Genomic DNA, 24600 nt, shown 5'->3' with positions numbered 1-24600 from the left:
GGCAGTGAGTGGAAAAGGGCGGTGGGATCCATGCAGTGTCCCACCCTCCCCACCTTGAGCTTCACCTCACCAGTGCCAGCATGTGGGCCCCTTCAGGTTATCTCAGGAGGGTATTTGGCTTGACAGAAAAAGTAGATCCCTGCTCCTGCTGTGCCATGTATTAATTCTGGGTATATTCCAATTAAAGCAACTGATTAATCAAAGTATGAATGACTAGTAGGAGGTGGTTGTAAAGAGAAAATGAGAAAACCCCAGCTATTCTCTCTGATCTCTCCTGGAGAAGGACAGAATGCAAAAATTACAAGCAATATATAAAATACCTCCATGCTTCACTTTTGGCAATCTCTGGCCCCAGAGGAAAGGAAAGTATCCCAAAAAAGATATTTGTGGGTAGGGAAGGAATGTTGTGATGCGTTTGGGTTCAGTTGCAAGCTGAGGACTTGATCAGAACTGCCTGGCACAGGTCTTTGGACTATATTATATCAAGTTGGTGTGGGAGTGCCATGTGTGATTATTCTCTTGTATAATAATAACACCAACAACAACAATAGCCCACTTCCTGTGGTGTCGGAGCAAAAGGTTCTAGCCTGAGGATGCATTCAAACATCTGATCACCCAGTTTGCAGTCTCACTGGTAATGTTCAGAAGAGGCCCCCCCACCCCCCAGCCACCATATGCTTTTTCCTGATTACATATTTCTGATGCTGGCCTCCGTAAGTACAGTGTCCTTAAACATACTTATCATTGTGCCAAGCCCAGAATAAAAATAGGAGACCTGGAGCAGTGTGGGGAGTGAGGGTGGAATTCTTCTTCCTACCAAGCCCTTGAAATGATACTTTTCCTTAGAATGGAAATGGATGCAAAGACTGCAGGTCAGGAATATTAATCTTTCATAAATCAGAAAGGGGATGAGGGCAGGTGTAAAATAAAAGTCATTTCAGAGCACTGTTCTGTATTGCCCTCAATTGTGGTTCTCATACTCTTTGTTTGTTTGGTTTTTTGCCTCCCTGCAGAGTTGCCAGGTGGTAAATGACTCGGTAATGTTGTGCAAAGCCCCAGGCATTGTGCCTGGGGAGCAGGCGCTGCCCCTTGGGGGAGCTCACCCTGATGAGTTTGGCTTCCTCTTGGACGATGTGGCTGCCACCCGTACTCTGAACCGCTCAGCCTTTACCTATTACCCCAACCCCAGCTTTGAGCCATTTGGCACCAGCGGCATCCTGGAAATTAAACCTGGATCTCATGTAGTTCTCAAGGTACCTGACCCTGTTTGTGTCTCAAAACAGAATTGTAACAAGCCTTCCCCCAGTCAAGAAAATGACAGCCTCCCCAAAGTCTACAGAAAGTCAAAATCACAGCGGACAATTTTGTCCAACATGACATCTCCTTTTGGTTAGAGATGAGCATGCCAAAAAAGAAAGAAGGGCATGTGAGCTGGGCTGCTTGTCTTTTGTGATTGTATAATGGAAAGGCACAGTTTTGATCAGGAACTCAGGAATTTATTTTGAGCAACTTATATTTTTGGTTGCTGTTGTTTTCAGAAAAAAGCAAATTTCTAGGCCTTATAGAAGCAAAGACTGGCTGTGTGTGTTTGGGTACTACTTGGTGAAAGGAGAAGGGCATGGAACTTCTCCCCAGTCCTCCCCATCACTGGTTTGACTCAATCGTTTTGTCATTTGACCTCGCATTTTTGCCAGCTTGGTTGGGAATGCAGAGGTGCTGTGACAAAACCGACATCTTCCCTGGCAAGCATATCTGAGCCAAGGGGTGCCCTCTTAGGCCTGGGTTTAAACACAGAGTCATGTGATGGGATGGCCCCATTTCTTTCTCTCATATCCCCGTCTCTCTCAGGGCAGGAACCTGATCCCAGCTGTGTCAGGCAGCACAAGGCTCAACTATACAGTGCTGATTGGTGGGGAGCCCTGCACCTTGACCGTCTCTGAAACCCAGTTGCTGTGTGACTCGCCCAGCCAGACCGGGGAGCAGCCTGTCACGGTACACCTGACTTAAGGAGGTTGGGGGTGGGGGTGCGCTTGAACAAATGGGATCTCATGCTGGAATACCTTGCCAATGCCACATAGTCTGGTCAGGGCTGGTCTGGAGGGGGCCTTTTGCAGGCAGTTGGGTGCAAGTGGAACCTGTGCAATGCCCGAAAGGAAGTCTGCTCCTTCTATTTCTCCCAAGAACTGTTCAAGGGCATGATTAGCAATGGAGCTCAGCATGTCTGCTCAGCTGTTCTAATTTGGTGTCCTCCAGATATGTTAGCCTCTAGCTCCCAATGGCCCCAACTTATACTATTTATTTATTTAGGACATTTCTATGCCGCCCCATTCACAAAAAGCCTCAGGGCGACTTACAAAACAAATAAACAATTATACAATTACCTTAAAAATCCGGAGACATCTCGGCACAGATATAAAATCAATAAATACAATCAACAATTAAAATAACATTACTAACTGATTATGGGAGTTGAAGTCCAAAACATCTGTAGGGCACAAGGATGAAGGAGGCTACAGTAGACTAACAAAATGTTTGTACACTGGAGCACCCAAAATACCTGGAATGTTGAAGTCACTTGGGTTCTAAGAACACTGTGGACAAATCCAAAGTGGCTTTGAGGGTTCTAACTGAACTGTGCTGCTACCTGGACCTCTGTGTGGAGATCATATACCTCTTGAGTTGCTGGGTATTGGCTGAAGGGCAAATGAGAAAGTAGGGGCAGTTGCCTTAATGCTTTAGTTGTGGGCTCAGAAGGCCATCTAATGGACTGCAGTTAGAAACCAAATGATGGCCTATAAGATGAGTGCTTGGTCAGGTCTGGCAGGGTGGTTCTCATGACCAGCTTAACCTGAAGCTCTTCTCCTTGCAGATCCTGGTAGGGGGGCTGTCATTTTCCCCGGGGATCCTGCACATCTACCCTGAAGCTGCCCTGCCTCTGCCAGCTCTCGTTGGGTTAGGTGCAGGAGGAAGCCTGCTTCTGGGAGCCATCATTGGGGTGCTGGTGGCCTATAAGCGGAAGACACGGGATGCTGACCGTACACTGAAACGTCTGCAGCTTCAGATGGACAACCTGGAGTCACGTGTGGCCCTGGAGTGCAAAGAAGGTATTGAGGGAGTGGGGAAAGAAAGACTCCCTCAAGCCATGAAGCTTCTGGGAAGTGAATGGAGGAGGGAGAAGGGATGTTGCCTTCCTACCCAGGGCTGATGATTGTTTCTTCAGTGCATCAGCATCTGCACTGGCATCTCCTCTTTGAGCAGTCCTTAGGAGAAAAGGTGCCCTTCTCTGCTAGTTCTGTGTAGTGCCCAAGCAGAAGCGTGAGCAGTGGCCTGGCAGATGTTGCTTCAGAGTGCAGCTTTTGGCAGAAGCACTCCTGCTCCTGGAGTGTGGGATAGCTCCTTTCAGATAGAAAAGACAGGTAGTCCTCTCAGGCACCCCATTTTAATGAAACAACTAATCTGTGGCAGTCGCCAGTTCCTATCACGCTGAGGCTTTCCCTCCAGGTATCCCTGTGTCATCTTTTATGGAGATACTGGGGGTGTCTGCTTTTTTGCACAGTCTTTAGTACATGTCCAAGTACAAAGAGCCCTTCGGGTTTAGTCCCCCACTAGGTCTCTATGTATGTATGTATGTATTTCATTCCAATTCTATGCTGCTTAATATTTATGCACAGGCACATTGCCAATGCATTCACTGCACTATCGCGTAAAATGAATGCAGCAGACGTGACTTACAAGGGGATGAACCCAGCACTGTTCCTCTGCAGCATGGCAGGGCCTTACTGAGTTCACTAATGAGCAATTCAGGAAAAGCTCCGCCATCATCTTGTATGCCAGTCTTCTCCAACCCTGTACAGACAGGCACTTAATGTGTCTCTTACTGAAGGAATAAATGCTCTGATGAAGCTTTCTCTTTGAAAACAGTTGCTTGGTTGGGCATAATACAACCTGAGTTTGTGAGGAGATAAGAATAATAGTTACATTTTTATTTTTTTTTAGCTGAAAAATAGAAACTGCTTGACATTTTAAAAAAACCACCAAAATACCAATGCACTGCTTTCCTTTTGTTCTCCTCCACCCATACCATAACTGCCTATGCAGCAAGAATAATTTCACAAAGCTGGTCCAAGACACTTTAGTACCAGAAGCAAGACAGCAAGTAGGCAACCCTTTGTCTTCATCTCTGTGGTCAAGATACAAAGAACCCAAAGCCAGCCAGCCAGCCAGCCAGTTCTGCCACTTGCAGCAGAAAATCTTTAAGCATATCTCCCCACTCCTTGGCTGCAAATCTAGTAATACAATCATCACATTACTGGCAATTTGCTGTCCTTTTGGACTGCCCAGAAACAGCTGCCTAAGGCAGCCCCTTCACTTTACCAAATGGTAGGGTCAACTCTGCCTGTTTCAGAAATCTGTTCAGGCCAGGCTGTTTCAGAGCAAAGCAAAAGAGCAGGCATAGAGTCTTTAGGAGTACATGATAGTGTCCCACCTTGTCACACACAGTATCAGGCAGTTATTGCTGCTGTGAAACTGGGGGCCTTAAAAAGCCACAAAAGTGTCCCCATTATCTGTGTTAAATATTGGAAGGTATTCCTGGGGTATGCATGTGTGGGGCCAGAGGAAGAGCAAAGGTTTGCAAGTTCTGATGTAGGCATAATGGCCATGGATTATGTTTTACAGTCTCTGATGAGAAATGCACTCACTTCAAGAGGATGCTGAGAGTCTAGCGTCCTCTACAGCAGTGATTCTCAAAATGGGCAGTACCATCCACCTGGGGGTGGTGGAAAGATCCGGGAGGTGCAGTGATTGGTTGTTTTAAATTTGCAGTATAACAATAGATCTAATACAAAGAAAGAGGCATGGGGGTGCTTGGTTTGTCACCCAAGAGGAAAGAGAGTGGCAGCTCAAAGAGGTTTGGGGACCACTGCTCTACAGCAAGGTGGGTCTTGGCCAGAGCTGCTTTTGGCCATCTGCCACATGTGCGCCTTTCCAAAATACATGTATGGCATGCAATCACCAGACATGATGATTGGAAGCCTGTTCCCACACAGGAGAGCCTTGGTTGGTTGCTGCTAAACCAGGCATGTTCAGAGAGGCGAGCACTATTGGGAGAAGGTGTGGTTTGTGTGCCTCATATTTTGGCTCCCTTGGGGGTCAAAAGCCTGGCGGGGAGGGAAGAAATAGAGAGGATCGCCACGCTGTGCCTGCGTCCCAAGGCTTTTGACAGTCTTCTGCCTTCTTCAGCTTTTGCTGAGCTGCAGACAGACATTAATGAGCTAACAAATAACATGGATGGAGTGAAGATTCCTTTCTTGGACTATCGGACATATGCAAGACGTGTGCTCTTCCCAGGGGTGGATGATCACCCGGCACTGCAGGAAACCAGTGTGAGTACCAGACTTTATTTATTTATTTGCTTGTTTGTTAAATTGGTTTAAACGCTGCCTATTAGCATCATGCTCTCAGAGCAGCATGAGAGGTGGGACCAGGGATGGGTTTTTCCCTTAACAAGTGGGAAAAGAGGAAGGTGAGAGATGAGAAGTTAAATCTGCAGATCTCCCTTTGATATTTGTCCTGGGTTCTTGCAAATTGTAGATTTTCGGTGTCAATCCCCTCCTCCTTTCATGCACCCCTTAGTCAGATGCTTTTTCATGAACTTGGGGCTCAGTTAGGATGCTTTCCTGCAAGGCTTTGATTGTGTAGGCACCCTGCTTCATTTATGAGATTCTGCAGGGGTTCATACCTCCATTTATAGTTGTCCCATGTTTTTCCAGTGCTGCTTCCACCTTTCATCCTACCAGAAGAAAATACGTTCATACTCATGCAGTGCTTCATAACTGATAATGCTAGGAGATGTCTGTCTAAAAGTGTTTTTAGGTTCTGTTCCTGCTTTGGTGGGGCTGGGTTGCTCTGCTCCACACAGGACAGTGCTCAAACTCTCTTAGTGTGTGGGTGATGGCTGCTCAGACACTGAGGCAAAGAAGGGAAGGCTCTGGCACCTTCATCGTGTCCTGCTTGTGAGTGCCCAGAGGCATCTGCCATACTGCTGTCAGAAACTGAATGGTGGAGTAGATGAGGAACAGGCTGGAAATAGACAGCCAGGCATTTTGGACTTTGGCTCCCAGCATTCTTGGCAATTGGCTGTGCTGCCAGAGGGTTCTGGGGGTTGAACTTCAAACACCAGGAGATCTTCCTCTTGCCCACCCCTAGACTTGATCCAACAAAGCTGGCTGTGTCCCCTGATGATGATGATGAAGACATTTGGAATCAAGTGCTTCAAAGGCCCTTCCTTCTTTTGTTGTCCACTTTTGTGAGTGGCAGCTACTCCGGCACATGTAAAGCTATTGTGTGTCTTGTAATTTCTGCTTGCCTTTTTGAATACTGGCCCCAGCTCCCCCATTGGCTTATGGGGTTTTCTATTTCCTTACCTCTGCAGACCCCGCCGAGCACAGAGAAGGGGCTCCGTCTGTTTGGGCAGCTGCTGCACACACGGCCATTCCTGCTGACTTTCATCCACACACTGGAGGGCCAGCGTGGCTTCTCCATGCGGGACCGTGGGGCTGTTGCTTCTCTGACCATGGTGGCCCTGCAGGGCAGGCTTGACTACGCAACTGGAGTGTTAAAGCAGCTGCTAGCTGACCTCATTGAGAAGAACCTACAGAATCGTGCCCATCCCAAGCTCTTGCTCCGCCGGTGAGCAGCTACTTTCATCATCCCTAGCTCAAGCAACAGCTATTTTAGCACCTACTCTGGCACCAAGGAAGTGCCGTAGTGCCCTTCGTTGCTTCTCCAAATTCTTCACTGAAGATACCAGAATAACTAAGGCCAAGAATCATGTGGCAATGTCTTGATCTAGCCTATTGCTGCAGATGGCGCTTCCTCGTCCTTTGCTCCACCCAGATCTACTACTAGTTTCCAACCCTGCTCACCGTATCATCTTTTCTCCCTCTGACTCTGCACTATCATCACCATGACTTAGGCTCCCCACATTTCTTCCTTTTTTTCAGATAAGAGGTTGGAATTGTTACCATTCCTCTCCTGATACTTTTCAAATGTGTTCATTATCTTAGCAGGTACCTTTAGTGAGGGTCTCCAGTGTGGTGTCAATACTATCTTGTGTTTCTGTTTTGATGCACAAACCCCACCTCTTCCTTGTACTTTAGCTCTGGGGCAAGCTGCTGTTCTTTTAGTCTTATCAGTTGCCTTCTGGGAAATGGGTGTTTTGTGACTGGTCTTGCTACCATGGCAGCCATTTTTTCAGTGGGCAAATCCTTCCCATGGTAGCCATTTTGTGAGAGTGCTCACAGTGCTCATTACTTGAAAATTCCAAGTATTCTCATGTATGCAAAGAGTTTGAAGTCCCTTGGGGTCTGCACTGTGAAAACAGGGCAGAGAGGGTGGGCAGGGTTCTTGTACACTTGACAGGGACTTCCAAATGTCTCCATTTTTTCCTTTTATGGGGCTGGATGTTCAGAACTTAATTTTTCACAAAATAGTAAGTGTTCTCTCTCTCTCTCCCTTTTTCTCTCTTCCTCTCTCCCTTCCCCTACCCCTCAGGACGGAGTCGGTGGCTGAAAAGATGTTGACCAATTGGTTTACGTTCCTGCTACACCGGTTCCTCAAGGTGAGAGCATGTGGGAACAAGGCCTCAGACATCTGTGTGCTAGACCTCCTTCTGCCAGAGATCAGGAAATGTAAGAGGGCTGAGGAAGCCTTTGAAACCTGACAAATTCTAATCATCGTATCTGCCCCACTGGTAGGGAAGGGAAGAGAAAATGCCATATTTTGGGAAGGGGCAGTAGCTCGGTGCATTGCATGCAGAAGGTCGTAGATTCAGACTCCAGGATCTCCAGTGAGAAGACTGGGTGAGCAGCTGATGCGAAAGGTGTCAGAGCTGAGCATGTGGGCCTAGTTGGGACAATTGTCTGACTTGGAGTGAGGGAACTTCTTGCATTCCCTGTCTGTGATCCTGTCTCTTCACCCCACAGGAGTGTGCTGGAGAGCCACTCTTCATGCTGTTCTGTGCCATTAAGCAGCAGATGGAGAAAGGTCCAATAGATGCCATCACAGGCGAGGCTCGCTACTCGCTGAGTGAAGACAAGCTCATCCGCCAGCAGATTGATTACAAGACCTTGGTGAGCTCAGAGGATGAGGAGCAGCACCCTTTGCTTCCTCACCAGGGACAGCTCCTTCCTCTCCCATGCCAGCGTGAGGGACAATGGGCCTTCTGCGTAAGCTATTCTGCACTTTAGGCCTTGGTGGCATGGAGGACTCCGTGTCCCACAAGCAACCTCACTTTCTAAAGACTCAAAGCCTTACTCCATAGGAGGATTTATTGAAACCCAAAATGGGACTAGCCTGGAGAAAGCAGGGCTGTGAATACAGCTGGGATGGTGGGACATGCACCATGGAGGATGAGACATGCAAAGCAGAGTGGAGTGTGGGGTGGCTGGGGGGAGAATGGGAGGATGAAGTTGGCAGTGGTACCAGCAGTTGCTGGCTGTGTGTGAGGTGCAAACTGGGCTCTAGCAGAGAGCAAGAGGTGCTGCTTGTAGGCACCTACAGGGAACAAACAGCAGAGTGGCCCAGGAAGAATATTTTTTGTACTTTTTCCAGACGGAAATGGATGAGCCTTTGCCTGTTTGCATGTTGGCAGAGGCAGGATGCAGCCTTCTCTGCTACTTCCATGTTTGTTTTACAGTAATGGGATATCCAATATGCAAAATGTCTTCAAGTCCACTTCCAGGGATAAATCAAAATATAGGATTATAGAAGCATGCTTGTCATCTTTTTCTCAGACACTGAAGCGGACAAAAGCGGGATGAAGTCTATTGTTTTCCCACACCCTAAGTGCTTATAAATGTAGGGATATGTGGGCCTCAAAGCTATGAAAACTGAAACATTTTTCCCCCTCCTAGACATTATTATGTACCCCTCTTGAGCCCCCTGGGGGCCCTTCCGTGCCTGTCAAGGTATTAAATTGTGACTCAGTGATGCAAGTGAAGGAGAAGCTGCTGGATGCTGTGTACCGAGGGGTGCCCTATTCGCAGCGTCCGCGTGCGGAGGACATGGAGCTGGGTAAGAAGTTAGAAACATGGGGGAAAGCGGGTGGGGCTGGGAGGATGGAGTGGGCCTGGAGAACTGGGCCTTGCTTCAGCTGGATAAAGCCCCCTGTCTCTTCCTCTTGTGCATCCTAGAGTGGTGTCAGGGTAGTGGGGGCCGGATCATCCTGCAGGACGAGGATGCCACAAGCAAGATTGAGGGAGACTGGAAACATCTCAACACGTTAGCCCATTATCAGGTAACTGCCTTCCCTGTCTATCCCAGAATTGAATTAACTGTACAAAGAGGAATGCTACAGCTCGAGGCCCCACCTAAAAATGGAAAATCCTGTAGAATTTGGGAACGAGCAGTTTCTGTTGCCTTCCAGTGATCGGGTGGCTTGACATATGAAAGCAGCTCCACATTTCTTAGTAGCATTGCCTGCAGTCAGTGTGAAGTAAATAATGATTTGGACACCACTGCAGATTTGAGGGGTAGCAGAGAGCGGGTGGAGGGGCTGTACGCATGTGTTTGTGCTGGCCAAGAGAGAACGTTGGGCCTCAGCATGTGGCTTGGCACAGGATCTTGTCCTCTGAAGTTTCGGATGCTTCCATGATCAGCTGCCTCCTGGGGGATTATCTTAGTTCTTTTATTCTGTGACAGGAGCTGCTATATCCTAGTGGCTACATTTAAGAGCTGGGAAAACCCCTGTTCAACTCCTGCCTCCCTCATGACTTTGCTTAGGTGGCCTTCAGTCAAACCACTGCTCTTACAATCTTGCCTATAAATTTGGCATTTCCACTCTCCCTGCCCTAGCCTACTTTAGAGAGCCATGCTAAAGATTACTGGGATAATATATGCAAAATGTCATGTATGCATGAAATGTTACATTGGTGGTGGTATTACTATTGTCCGTTATCGTTAGCATTGTTGTTGTTATCATTATTCAGTCTTTGTTCTCTTCTTCCACTCCATATTCACACCCATATTTTCCTCTTCTGTTCCTGCCGTCCTTGCAATTCAATATGCAGGTATCAGATGGCTCTGCAGTGGCACTGGTTCCTAGGCAGGCATCGGGCTATAATATTGCCAGCTCCTTCACTTTCACCCATTCACTGAGCCGTTACGGTAAGGAATGGCAAAACCCTTTGCACACACCCTACCCCCTCTTTTTTCTCTGGTGCAAATACTTGGCTGCACAGAACGACCCATCTGCCCTGCCTTTTACTCCTAAACCATGCAAAACAACATCTTGCAAAGAAGTGCCAGTCAGTTTAATGGGTCGAGTTATCTCTTCCATTGCCCTGAAAGCAGAGGCTCTTTGAGTGTGCATTCTTCTGCATGTGCACTTTCAAAGGGCAGCCCTTCCTGGGCAGGGATGAAATACCCTCATTCTGCCCAGGGAAGGAGAGAAGAGCAGGTGTGAAGGATTGAGAGTGTGTCTATGAACATGGGAGATCCCAGCCACAGGCAGATAATGCACCAAGGGGACACGGTCTTTGTTGATGCAATGGCTGGCAACTGCTGCCCTAAATGGAAAGAAGATAGTTAAGCACCCTCCATCCTTGTGTGTACTCTCTAGTGATAACATAAATGAATGCATCCTGTGCTTGACAAGTCCACATTCTATGCAAAATAGCTGAATTCTCTGACCCATATAACTTATGCAATTTTTATTTCTCATATTTTCTCCTTTTTGTAACTTCTGCTCACTACTCAGGGGAGGTATTGTCCCCACTGGAAATCTTAATCAGGTAATATCCTTAGAGCTAGAAGGAAGAAAGAGAGAAAGGATGCATGCAAACTGAGATTCTCAGGAGCTGGTTGCCTGTACACAGTCTCACAATCGATGCTTCCTTTATGCTGAACTGCAGCACACACCTAGCTCATGAGGTTGGGATTAACGCATGTACAGTGGTATGACCTTAACATTTCAGAGTCCCTCAAGGCTTTCCTGACTCTTCTGATGCCATCTGTCAAAAGTCCACCTTGTGTCTGAGCCCCACTGGGAAAGTAGCCTTGTGCAGACAGGAGTTCTGTCTTGTCCATATATGTGCCTCGCTCCCGGCAGAGTTTGGCCCTGAGCCAATGCATAAGGAAATTTCCCCTTCATATGCGAAGGGTCCATTCTTTACTCTTTACAGAAGTGAGCACACGTGTACTAAATGCCCTGGTGCAGCAGACCTGCTGTGGTGTTCCTTTTGTGGCTTGCTCTGTTGTCTCTTAACCAACATGGTGTTTTAGTACTGCTGTATTAAGTCCTTTGAAGAGGTTTCTTGCCATGTTCAAACATCTCATCCCTGAGCTTTCTCTCTTCCCCGCCCTGTCCTGGTTGCAATTATCATTGCTATTCCAGGCACAGAATGCCTGTAATTTTACCGTCACTCCTTTTCTGTGGTTGGAAGGGAAGAGGACATGCTTGGCTTGGCCTGTGAAGGGTGGCAATAGTGGTAAGCTTCAGTATTCCTGGTGCTCGGATGGGTTCAGGCACTAGGTGTTCTTGAAAGCAGCCCAACTACATCCCTACCGTGACTGAGCAAAAGCAAGTCTGAGAGGGCGGGATCCCTCCTGGCTTCTTGGGATCAAGCTCAAGCTCTCTCTCTCCTCTCCTCTCCTCCCCCCCCCCCCACCCCCAACCTGCACAGAGAGTTTGCTGCGGACCTCCAGCAGCCCTGAGAGCTTGCGTTCACGAGCCCCCATCCTCACCCCAGATCAGGATTCAGGCACCCGTCTCTGGCATCTGGTCAAGAACCACGAGCACCTTGGAGATCCCAAGGAAGGGGAGCGGGGAAGCAAGATGGTGTCTGAGATCTACCTCACCCGGCTCCTTGCCACCAAGGTAGGGCAGCAGTAAGGGAAGGAGCTGAATGCTAAACCTTTGCCTGGCACAAACCAGCTTTGGTTCCTTAATGCCTAACCAAAAGGTGCCTTCCAGGGGCACAGGTGGGGGTGGGGTGCGAAATTCATTCCTGCTTCAGTGGACAGCCTAACTAATTTTCTGAATATGCCTTTAACTACTGGGGTATTACAATCTTTTTTTTCCTCTCCTGCGTTTACATTTTTCTCTTGCATAGATTAAATCTGGTGAGCTTCCTCCATCCTTTCGTGCCTTCCCAGTTCCTTCAGCTGCACCGTAAGGCCATCCTTGAACAAACCTCCCTGGGGAGGTTTCTCCTGAGTCCTACTCCTTGTTTCTGCCCTTCCTGGATCTGCCTGTCCAGCCCGTCCTGAAGGTGGCCTGAATCTCTCTCCTGAGCAAGGCATGGTTCAGGCCACATCCCGATGGGGTGGTTGCTGGGATCCTATGATCTGGGCCCTACAGTTAACCCACCCTATCTTCCAGTGCTTGTCGAATGACAGTTAAATTAACTTCAGATACTTTATTGACATCATGAAAAATGCCATGTCATCAAAACCTCTGGCAAAGTTGGAGTCATAAATTATCTGTCAACAAGGAAGAAATGGAGGTGTCACTTAGTGTTTGAGAATCCTACTTCTTATGCATGTTTGCATTCTGTCACCCTCCGTGATTGATATAATCACAAAGGTGCAGTCCCGTACTTTGCTGTAATATATTTTAATAGTGTTTGCTTTATTTTAGCAGCATTCTTGCAAAACTGCCATTCCTAGGGTTTCTTAGCAACCATTTAAATTGGTGTACAACTGCCCTTCATTGAGGTATACATGTGTCCTTATTTAAATATATATTTGAAGAACTTGATCTTACATTCCTAAATCAGAAAGAAATTGGTGGAGACAGTTAAGGAGGCTATTCTAGTAAGACAGGGGTCCTCAAACTTTTCCACCAGGGGGCCAGTTGAAAGGTGCTGGTGCTGGGTGCGGGCTGGAAAGGTGGTGCTGGTGGGGCGCGTGGGCCAGCGTGGGAGTGGGGCATGCGGGTGCTGAGGCGGAGTGCGTGGACGCAGCAAGGCAGGGGAGGGCGGGCACAGCGAGGGAAGGTGAGGGGAGGCGAGGCGGAAGCGGGCACATGCCGCGATGCAGCGGCTTGCTCGCTTGGAGATCATTTTCTTCAAGCGAGTCCAAAATGATCTCTGAGCGAGCAAGTTGCTGCCTCCCTGTGCTGGTGCACGCACAGTGCATTGAAAAACCTCTGAGGCAGGCCGGATCTGGCCCCCGGGCTGTAGTTTGAGGGCCCATGTAGTAAGAGAATGCAAGGGGAGCTAGAACAGCATGTCTGAAGCAAAATATTTTGTGGAAAAGGAGGTGCTGGGGTCTGCGTTCAGATGCATGAATGAGGGTTATTTTCTGAGGGGATGCTCAGTTTGATCTGGTCTCCTCCCACTTATAATGGCAACAAGACTTGTCTAGTATCCTTAAGCATGCAGAAGTAATTGCCAAAGTGTCTAGATTATTTCCTCTCTATGACTATCAGGCTGAAAAATTTGCTAGCAGTTTCCACCTTTTAATGAAGGCTGAGATTTTCAAAATTCTGAAAGAGAGTTCAGATTGCAACCTCTACAGCAGGGCTGGATAAGGTGTAGCCCTCCAGATCTTGCTGGACTGCAATCTCATCATCCCTCACCATTAGTTACACTGCCTCGTGCTGATGGAGTCCAACATCATCTGCAGAGCCACAAGTTGCCCAGCTCTGCTGCATGACAGGAAAGCTGTAAAATTTACTAGACCTCTTGAACCATACTTTGATGCCAGCTTTCCAAACTTCCACCATCACCTACTAATTTTTTGGAGGACAGGAATGTCGGTGTGGTGGAGTGCCACTGTTCTTACATGTTCTATCTCTAGGGCTTGGTTCTTCTTGGCATGATGGGGATGAGGTTAGGAAAGGCAGCCATGATCTCCAAATTCTAACTGACTGTTGTTCTTCATGGTCTCTGTGCATCCCACATACGGATTTTGTGCCTGGGCCCAAAATTGTCAGGAAGATTCTATAGCTGCGAGTTCCTTTGGGCAGGAGCTCCTCTGTTCTTGGGAAGCAGCAGGGAGGCTCCTGCTTCCTCAGTTCCTTCTCAAACACCATCATGCCTAGATTGGAGATCTCTTTGCTCTCCTCTACCTAAGTATACTGTGTTCTATCCTCTCGTTTTCCCCTCTTTTGCTTAGAACAATCCACTGTCCACTCCTTTCTCTTCAACCACCTGTTTTCACACTTTTTCTATATTCTACACAAAATAAATCTTTCTACCGCTTTCCTTGCCCCTGTCCAACTTGCCTATGCCTCTCTCTATGTTTTTTCTTATTTCCACCTTTTCCCATCTTTCTCAATGGTGTCTTCAGTGTCCTTATTGTGAGAGCAAGCCACTCCATCTAGATCAGGGGTCTCAAACTCGCGGCCCGCGGGTCAATTGCCGGGACGGGCGGGGCACGGGGGAGGGGCCCTGCGGCCTTCAAAGCACCGGTGGCGCCCGGGCCGGCCTCCAGGAGCGACGCGGGATGAGCGGCCCACCACCACCGCTTGATGCGGCCCAGCCTCACCCAGACTCTATTTCCAGTGGCACCCAGGTAAGTTGAGTTTGAGACCACTGGTCTAAAGGGCACTCCCACTGCCTCCTTTGTCAGGGTAAGGGACGTGTTGTGAAGGCCTGTGCACATTGCCAGGCCTTCACAAAGAAGACCGAGGAACACTGGGCTGATTGGCTCAAGGCCAAACTCTGGAAGAAGACCCTGCAAGTAGCTGGAAAAGATAAGTCTTCCAGCTCTACAGCAAGAGACACCCAGCACCACACCTGAGCCGTGCCAACCACAATGGAGCCATTCACCAGGCAACTGTGCAGCAAGGAAGGCAGCAAAACACTAAAAAATGGTTGCCACTGCCACACCCAAACAAAAGAAGAGGCGTGGGTGTCCCTGGACAACCAGTAATCCTGACCATCAAGTCCGCACCACTGCTGATTGCTCCCAGTCCCCGGAGGCAAGGGAGACCCCACTACTATGCTGGGTGGAGAACTGGGATCTCAGCCCGCCATGTTGCTGGACAGCACTTGGCCCTGATCCCCATGTCCAGAAGATTGTGCTCTCGGGAGCTGACCCAATGCCACTCATCTTGCCTACGGGACACTCCCCAGGTACTGCCACAAGACCAACAACAGCACTCCCGGAAAATGGCTCCGTGCCGGAGCACCCTGCCATGCCAGCCTTGACACCATGCTTGGAGGCCAGAAGGCACCAGGACCAATCCTGTTCTCCCTGCATTGAATGGGGCTGCACCTCTGACTGGTCCCCAACATCCTTCTGCTCTGGAGATGGGACTGGCTATTTTGACAGCAAAGACTGCAAATCTCAGTACCAAGCCTTGGTACCAAGACGACCAATGCTGAGCACTGCCAACACCAGGAATGCATAGAGAGACATGAAGACAAGCCATCCACCAGCCACCATCCCTTGACATTTAGCTGACGTCACCCCTCAACTGTCGGTTGACTCCAGGCCCTGGTGCCAAGCCCTCAGCAGCCCTTGGTACTGAGCCGCTGCCAGGCCCCAAATCCTGAACAACACTGAGCCTCAGTACTGGGGCAATCCCAGCCATCAGTAGCAGATCAACACCTGGCCCTAGTACTTGGCTGACACCATTCCCCAGCACCATCAACACTGCAGCACAAGCGATCATGAAGCCTGTCTCTGTGCTCCAGCCTGGAAGATTACATCTCGGACTCGGAATTGGTGATCCCACCACCCCCATTGGAGCGGTCCTCAGATGCAGCTATGTCCACCCAGGACTCAATGTCCCCGTTTGAAGAGAGGGGGCACTTCTTGGAGCAGCTGCTCAGGATGGCCTTGGACCTGGGACCAGGGGCTGAGCAGCAGCAGAACCAGGTTGCTGACTCAGTTTTTGATGCTCCAGGTTCTGAGAACTCAACACTAGTGGCCATCCCCTTCCTGCCAACCCCGCTGCAGACAGTAAAATAGTCTCCCTCTTCCTCCTTCAACACATCAAGGAGGATGGAGTTGATGTACCAGGTGCTGGGTAAGGATGTCCCATTGCCGTTTTTTGCAGCACCCGAAGCTGAACTCTGTCATCATCGACTCAGCACACAGGACATTGCAATGGGAGCGCTCAGCTCTGGGCAGCCGCAAGGGGCACAGATTGATGAGGTGCATCTGCATAGCATCTTCCCTGGGCCTCCAGTTCTTGGATGATGCAGCCACTATGGCTGGATATCAACTTTTATTATGGGACAAGATTGGTGCCATGAGTGAGTCTCTCCAAAATGAGCTCAGGGATATGTCACACCTCCTTCAAATGGAAGCCTCCAAGCTGGCAAGATACCAAAGTGCCTCAGCCAGGCACCACATGGACTGCCATGCCAAGGCCAAGGTGAGTGCTGTGGCCATCCACAGCCATGCTCAGCTGGCCTCCCACAGGAGATCACTCCCACATTCAGGACCTTCCCTTTGATGAGGAGGGTCTCTTCAATGGCCAATAGGATGGACTCCATCCAAGAAGTGAGGCCCACAGCCAGGCAGATGGAGTTCCAGCAGCCAGCTTCTAGACCACGCAAGGGCTTTGGGACCTCTTTCTCCCAGCAACAGAAGTGCCCATACATAGACAGCCTTCACAGGTGCCTTGAGAAAAGAGGCACAAACTTCCCAACCCACTTCTGGCAGACCCAGAACTGCCCAGAAGCGAACAAGCACTGGTGCTGACTGCCCCTACTGATGGCTCTTACCACCCCTCCCCACTACGCAAACTTTGACAGGTGCCTTGCCCAGTTCCACTCTGCCTGGGAAGTAATAACATCAGATTTGGGTGTCTTGTCCATGGTGGAAAGAGGCCCTGTGCAATTAAAGGTACACCCTCATCCCTGGCACTACTGTTGGAGGTTGACACATTACTCTCCAAGGTAGCTATCAAGAGAGTCCACTCCAGCTTCTTGTAGGGGGTTTTACTCTTGATACTTTACAGTCCTGAAGCAGGATGGGAGACTCAGGCAGATCTTAGACCTCAGAAGCACCAACTGGGTCATCAGACCCTGGAAATTCAGAGTGATCGCTCTGCAGGGCATCCTCCTGCTGTTGCAGCAGGGAGACTGGTTCACCTCCATTGACCTTAAAGATGCCTATTTCCATGTCACCACAGACCAGGTTTACAGACATTTTCTATGCTTCCAAACTGGGAAGTAAACATTCCAATTCTCAGTTCTTCATTCAAGCTCTTGAAGCCCCAGAGTCTTCACCAAATGCATGGTGGTGGTCTGCGCACACCACCAGCTCTGGTTGAAGGACTCTGCTTCACTTCTTTCCTCCATTCCCACAAAACTCCACAGTGATTGCCAAGATCAGGAAGGATGGAACGGACTATGTCCTCATCACCCCATGGTGGCTGAGGCTCCTGCAGCCCTCCCAGGGCTCCTGCCTCCCAAATGCCCAGGATCTCATCTCACAGGGCTAGAGCCAAGTTGTTGTTGTTGTTACATTTCTGTACATTTCTGTAATGGGTGACATTTAAGTCACCCATCCAGATTTCAGGCAGGCCTGACCCTGCTTAGCTTTCAAGATTAGGCACGATCAAGCACCCAGATGATTATTCACCCAGATTATTCACCCATTATTCACCCAGATTATTCACCCAGATGATGGAACCCTGCACCTTATGGCCTGGAGGGTCACCCCCTGGAGCAGTGGGGAGCACCTCTGCTGCCCAAGGTGTCATCCACACAAAGGCCCACGTGGCAAAGTAGAATACCATCACAACCTTTGCACACCAGGAAAGTTTTGACCCACAGTGAACCACCACCATCCATGCTTCCCGCAGGCCTGTTTCTGAAAAGGCCTCAGCCCCATGCATTGTTCCACACATGCCTGGCAGCCATCTTCTTCTTTCCCCCAGCCATTGAGGGGGTGTCAGTCTTCCCGCATCCACTGTCACATGGATTCCTGAAGGGACTGTGAAACCTCATTTCCCCCACTCAACCTTGTAGCTCAGCATGGAGCCTGTCAGTGGAACCACGTGCCCTCACCCAAAGACCCTCGAGCTTCTGGCTACAACTGACTTGCATCTCCTACCCTGAAAAGTAGCCTTCCTAGTGGTCATCACATCAGCCCATCCTACTAGTGAACCCTGTGCCTTAAGAGTTGACCCACTGCCTTTAACCTTTCATAGGGACTAGGCCATCCTCCTTCTGGAGCCAGCCTTCTTCCCCAAAGTCACCTTGCTATTTCATCTGTCAGGACATCATCCTCCCTGCTTTTTTCTCTGCCCCATGCACCCCAGTAGACCCCACCCCGCACCTGCTTGACATCAGGAGGGCCCTTGCCTTCTACAAATCCATAACTGAGCCATTCTGCTGCTCACCCAGGTGCTTATCTGCTATAGCAGACAGAGAAAAGGAGATCCGCTCTCCTCTGACTGTCCAACCAGGTCTCAAATGCCATTTGCCAGGTATACGAGTTGGCAGGCCTCTGCCTAGCAATGCAGCTGAAGGCCCACTGGGCTCCCCCACAGACATTTGCAGAGCAGCCATGTGATCCATGCCCTCCATGTTCATCCTGGCTGGCCGCTTGTGTGAGGGCAGACTGTTCTTTCAGCAGAACAGTCCTCTCCTCTATCCTCCAGTGATGGCAGCAGCCCTCCATCTTTCACAAGGTAAGCTCGCTAGTCACCTATATGTGGGATGCACAGAGACCACAAAGAAGAAGGGCAGGTTGCTTACCTGTAACTGTCGTCCTTCGAGTGGTCATCTCTGCATTTATACAACCTGCCCTTCAAGTCATCCCTTCAAAAATCGCCCCTTTACTCTCCAGGGATGTTTGGGACTGGACCAGACCAGGTCAGTGCTCCTTTTTCCTCTTCTTAGTCCCGAGATCCATGACAGTCTCCATAGGACCTGGTGGGGGACTGGCAGGAGCCTCTCCTCATGCTTCCTGGGAAAAAGGAGGGGAGAGGCTCTTGCCCAAATGATTACTTCACTAGAGATACCTCTTGACAATAGGCTCTGATCAGGCATAAAGCCAGAATGTGTGAATGCACAGAGGACCACTCAGGGAATGACAGCAACAGGTACGCAACCTGCCTTTCTCTCTCTCTCTCCATCCCCAAAGACATTTTTTAGAGAATTTTCTCTTCCCCTTTCCCCAGGGCACATTGCAGAAGTTTGTGGATGACCTATTTGAGACCGTGTTCAGCACTGCACACCGGGCCAGTGCCCTCCCCCTGCCCATCAAGTACATGTTTGACTTTCTGGACGAGCAGGCAGAGCGGAGGCAGATAGGTGACCCTGATGTTCGACATACCTGGAAAAGCAATTGGTGAGACCGCTGTCTTTTAGCCCTTTGCCCATGTTTGTTTGTTTGTTTATATTTATTATGAATGTTTCTGTGTTGTCTTTCCAGGAAAAATACAATCAACATCTTTAACAAAAAGGAAATTTAAAAGCCAAACTGACAAATGCAGGCAGAGTAAAATCTTTTAAGCAACCTTCAGAAATGTAGCAATGCAAAAAGGCAAATTAAAAAGATGTGTTGGATTCAGTTTCTGAATGCAGAGAAAGAGAGAGCTGATTGTAGTTTCAGCAGGAGTTGCAGCTTTACTTTGAGAGCATCTTCTCATGTGCCCAGCAGGTGTGCTTTGGTAACCAGGGCTGTCTTCTGAAGGGCCTGTCCTTTTGATCCCAGGAACTGAGCAGGGTCATGGTGCAACAGGCAGTTGCCCAGATAACCATACCCTAAGCTGTTAGAGCTTAAGCCATTTAGAACCTCAAAGGTTAAAACCCACACCTTGAACTTTTAGCCCCAGCTTCTTTTATCTACCAGATGTGTTTTAGGTTCTGTTCCCACCTCCACAGCTTTCCCCTGAAGCATGGGTCTTTTTGCTACTATTAGTTGCCTTAGGGACAAGAAACAATTAGCTCCTATGCCTCTGTCCTCTGCTCCGGGCCACCCCGCAGCTGATTGGTTTGCCTGGCGTCACTCTGCACTGGTTGAATAAACTTCTCCTAGGAATACATTTCGATCCTAGAGAAGCCAGCACTCTTAACCCCCAAGTGCTAGATGCCAGATCAGCTCCCTACATCCTGAGCCCAGGGACTTTGCCAGCCCCTCTGTTCTTCTCCTTCAGGGATGAAGGCATGCAGTAACAGCTCCTGGAGGTTACCTTCCCAGGGGATACTCTGCTAAAAAGAGGCACTATCTTCAGGAACAGGCTGTGCTCCATAGAGACATGTGACTTAAGGGTCCTCTCAAGAACTTAGATCTCTGATAGGTTCAGCAATTTTGAGCTTGTTTCCCTGACCTGGTGCCTTTCAAATGTGTGGGCCAGTAGCCATGCTCTTGGGTAAGGGTGTCTCATCACCTCAGTGTCCTTTTCCTCTGAAGAGTGAACCTCTGCACTGCTGGGCTAGTGGGGCTTTAAAAACTAATCTCTCTCCTATCTTGCCTTTTTCTCCCTCCCCCCAATTCCAGCCTGCCCCTGCGGTTTTGGGTGAATGTCATCAAGAACCCACAATTTGTCTTCGATATCCACAAGAGCAGCATCACGGATGCCTGCCTCTCTGTGGTGGCCCAGACCTTCATGGACTCATGCTCCACCTCTGAGCACCGCCTGGGCAAAGATTCCCCTTCGACTAAGCTGCTGTATGCCAAGGACATTCCTGTGTATAAAGGCTGGGTGGAGAGGTGAGTTGCTGAAAGAGAGGGGAGGTATAAGTGACGTTGCCTCTGCACCTCACCTGGCAGGTCACAAGGATTGTGGGCAACTTTAGCAAATATCTCCAGTGCTTTACTTCATCTGTAGCTCTGACTGTGCGCTGGGGTGTTGAACCTCTTTCAGCCCAAAGGCTAAATTCAAATTCAGAGAGGCTCCGCAGGGACTAATTTCCAGGGGTGGGTGTGGCCAAAGGTGAGAAGATGCCCAGAATACCAGCACAGTTTGGCTTAAAGCTCTTATGGCCAGTAACTAAGCCCCAAGGAAAGACTTTTCAAGTTTTAGAAGGGGGCAGGGCGGGGGATGGAGAAAAGCTGGGAAACAACCAAACTGTTGATGACTGCGGGGAGCAGCAGAAGCTGGGATAAACAGCAGGGTTGCCTTGGAAAACCCAGAGGGTTGGATTGGCACCCCTTGTGTGCCAGAGCCTTGGGCTTGTGGTTCAACACCCCTGCTGTACATGAATATCAAGATTCTGTTGTCTGAAACTTGGGTCCTCAAAGAAGGAATTCGTGGAAGGGATTAGAAGAAGAAAGGAGCTCTCAATGCCTTCTGTGTCCAGGTAGTCAACTGGGCAGGAGAGCCTTTGTAGGCCTGGCCTATGGCTTTGTGCCCCCACCAAGCATTTTGTACAGGAGAAACAGCACTGCCTATGCTCCAAACTAGACTTTCCCCAGCAGCACTGGTCTCCTTTTCTAAGGGTGTTGCTGATCTGCCCAACTCAACCAAGGAGAGTTCTTCTGGAGGGAACAAGGGCCTAGCGGTAGCCAAGAATGAATTGGCGTGAGTGGTAATGGCTGCCCCTTTCTTTCCTGAGAGCACTTTTACTTAAGATTCTGGAACCAGAGGAAGGATTGTGTGTGAACCCTGTGTCCTCCAAATCCTTTCCCATCAACTGTTGCTCTTGCCCCCTGCTGGCTGTGGGAGATGGGATTTGTAGTCAAACATCTGGAAGTCAACAGATTGAGGAAGCCTTGCATGTGCATCTGTGCGTTTGGCTCTATGATTGTCATTATAGCCGCTACACCCATCTTGTCTCCCTGATGTCTCTCCTGCTCTATCAACTTTGGCCCCCTCTTCTCCTCCTCTCACCTTCCATACCCCAGCCCAAGTTTTGCAAGCAGAATTGTTACAATAAAAAGTTCTGTAAATGTGCCCAATGTGCAGTAGTTTGGTATTGCAGCAAAGAGTGCACCCAATTTTAAGGAACAAGAAGTGGGGAGAGCACATAAAATGAATGACCTGTCTGTCCGCTAGCATGCTCAAAGCGCCTCATGAACTGAAATCACTGTTGCAGTAAACAATTGCAGTTAATCAATAAAAATAGAATTATGCTTTATGCAAAGAGTGAATTTAATGTAAACAGTTGGCGGTCTGGACTTTGTCCCTCCGTCTCCTGAGACAAGTGTGTTGATTGAGTTACCTTTTCTCCAGACATATGACATCACAAGGCAATCTCTCTTTCCCTCTTTGCTAGGTACTATCGAGACATCACCAAGATGGCTTCCATCAGTGACCAGGACATGGATGCCTATCTAGTGGAGCAATCACGGCAGCATGCTGGTGAATTTAACACATTAGGTGCACTGGGGGAGCTCTACAGCTATGTGGGAAAGTACCGTGATGAGGTGAGACTCCCTCACAACTCTTTCTTCCACTCCCCGCAACCACTTCTCATCCAATCTGCAATCCAACCATGCCTGAGGAGCATTTACATTTAGATGGTAGAACCTTAGAAGGACCCTGCTGCAGAATCCTATCCTCTACACACACCAGTTTTCCCTGCTCCGAAGGAAATTTTAAAGTGGTTGCTGCGTATGTCCACATATGTGCTTTTGCGTGTATCTGAGCCTGTTCACACAGTGGTGTGCCCACTGCATGCCACTGCCCTTTTAAATATGCAGTCTCCAATTGGAGGTCATTTTGTGATGGTCTAAGTATGGGTTGAGCCTGTGATTAGTTCTTAGGGTGATAAGTCCTTGGGTTGTTTAACCCTCAATGAACCCATAGCATGTCAGATCACACATTATTATGCTTTGTTTCCACTTGCAAGGAACTCAGGGCAGCTTATATAGCTCCATTTTATCCTCACAAGAACAACCCTGTGAGGTAGGTTCAGTTGAGAGTACATGACTGGCCCAAAGTCATACAGTGAGCTTCATGGCAAAATGAGGACTAGAGGGACCCAGAGGACTGGTTCTCCCAGGTCCCCAGTCCAGTACATTAAACCACCATGCCATACCGGCTCTCAGGTTACAAATAACCTCAGACTGGAAGTTGCACATTTGGGATGGCAGTGGCAGATCACCCAGCAAAACGTGGGTCAGTAGACCTGTTGTTAGATGCAGGTATGTGAGACCTTGGTCTCTGTGTATACACTTACCACATTTTGCCTCCCAGGCACAGGTTTATGAGCTTTCTGGGGGAGGAGGTTTGTTCAAAACTGTGTCTAGAAGTGGTGGTCCATGTATGGGTCCATCATGGGCAGCTAAGTCTCTCTCAAGCTACATTTCAGTACCTTAAAAACTCCCCTGCCCCTGGACATACCTTTCCAATTTTACCAGGTATTTTTCCATCCTAGAGCCCAGATGTGATTCCCTGTTTGCACCTGGAACTTGGGGTTCACCCTTCCTGACCTCTTTCACCTTTCTCTTTTCCTCTCCTTGCTCCGGACCCTTGTTTCCAACCCATTGGCTCCCCCTCCCTACCCCCCAGATCCTGACTGCGCTGGAACGTGATGCCGCCTGCCGGAAACACAAATTGAGACCGAAGCTTGAACAAGTCATCACTCTCGTTTCTGGAAATAGCTGAGAGTGCTGGGGGGGCAGGGGGGGCAAAGGGGAGAGGGGCACGCAGCCAGCATAGGCGGATGGATGCATCAGAAAGGACCTACCTCCAACCTTGACTTGTGGCCCTGCCAAGGGCAACAGACTTGACATTTTTAAATTCCCTGTGGGCAAGAGACGTGTGACCTTTTGCCCTGTAAGGCTGAAATCCTGGGGATGCAGAAAGAGGTTGTGGTGCCCCCTCCCCTGACCTTCAGCCCAGAAGCAATAACAAGCACCCTTCTCTGTGTGTCTATCTTGGGAGGGGCAACTCAGAATGAGCCATGAGGTCGGGGTGCAGCCAGATGATGTCCCCTCCCCCTCACACTGGCAGCTAAGTGGAGATCCCTCACCCCAAATGTTTGTGGACCCTCCTTTTAATCATACAGACTATTTCCTAGTCCCCCACTCCTTGTTGGTAGCTGGTGGAATTTGCCCTTGTTCTGTTTTTGGTAATCATGACAATTGGGTATTTTTAATCCTTACCTGACAACACCCCCCACCCCGCTTGCCCCCACCCCACCTGTTGTGCCCTCACTGGGTGCAGTGCCTTACTCATTAATTTATTATTGCATCTTGTTAAGATTATTGGCTGTAAATGATTCCATTCCCTGGGTGTAGAGATTTCACTGTAAAAAGTCCTCCATGTCCCCCTCATTCTTGGAGTCTGTGTAAATATTTGCACTGCAGCCTGGAGGGCTTCAATAACCCACTCCTCCCCAAAATAAAATAATTAAAATTCCCTACCAGGGGTTAAGGAATTGGGATGGGAGTGTCCCTGCAGCTGCACGGGCTTTTTATTGGTTCATTTTATAATTAATTTTTCTTTTGCTAAATAAAAGCCTGGAAAAACGGTTGTTTTGATATCATATTGGGAGGGGCACTTGGGGGAAATGTGTGAGAAATAAATTCTGGGGAAAGGGGTCCCATCCCCTTGCATTCCAACTTGGCATGGAGGTTTTTGGTCTGCATGCTCTCCCTCCCATATGCAATCCGCTGTCCATCTGCAGGATCTGTCCTTCTGACTGTGACTCATTTCCTTTTGAAATGCACCTGAAATTTGGGATGATGCTGTCCTTTCTCATTTAGGCTTAAGACTGTTTTGCTTTTCTTTTTTCT

At 49.0% G+C, this 24600-nt stretch overlaps 1 protein-coding gene across 1 annotated transcript in view; it reads left to right on the top strand.

The window, feature by feature from the left end:
• Positions 1 to 24334, top strand: part of PLXNA3 (plexin A3) — an 82893-nt gene extending 58559 nt beyond the window's left edge. Inside the window, exons 19-33 of the mRNA XM_044443756.1 lie at positions 1014 to 1253; positions 1849 to 1992; positions 2870 to 3104; positions 5242 to 5384; positions 6434 to 6690; positions 7555 to 7621; positions 7986 to 8132; positions 8916 to 9075; positions 9195 to 9298; positions 10071 to 10167; positions 11685 to 11878; positions 19094 to 19263; positions 20416 to 20628; positions 22134 to 22284; positions 23372 to 24334. Coding sequence (XP_044299691.1) covers positions 1014 to 1253; positions 1849 to 1992; positions 2870 to 3104; positions 5242 to 5384; positions 6434 to 6690; positions 7555 to 7621; positions 7986 to 8132; positions 8916 to 9075; positions 9195 to 9298; positions 10071 to 10167; positions 11685 to 11878; positions 19094 to 19263; positions 20416 to 20628; positions 22134 to 22284; positions 23372 to 23467 — 2418 coding nt within the window. The 3' untranslated portion in view covers positions 23468 to 24334. The remainder of the gene's footprint in view (positions 1 to 1013; positions 1254 to 1848; positions 1993 to 2869; positions 3105 to 5241; positions 5385 to 6433; positions 6691 to 7554; positions 7622 to 7985; positions 8133 to 8915; positions 9076 to 9194; positions 9299 to 10070; positions 10168 to 11684; positions 11879 to 19093; positions 19264 to 20415; positions 20629 to 22133; positions 22285 to 23371) is intronic.
• The last annotated feature ends 266 nt before the right edge of the window (positions 24335 to 24600 follow it).

The sequence above is a fragment of the Varanus komodoensis genome, unplaced genomic scaffold (assembly GCF_004798865.1).
Source record: "Varanus komodoensis strain SLA01 unplaced genomic scaffold, ASM479886v1 scaffold42, whole genome shotgun sequence".
In the NCBI taxonomy this organism is placed as follows: Eukaryota; Metazoa; Chordata; class Lepidosauria; order Squamata; family Varanidae; genus Varanus; species Varanus komodoensis.
The sequence above is the reverse complement of the archived record's forward strand: the minus strand, read 5'-3'. Positions and strand labels throughout refer to the sequence as shown.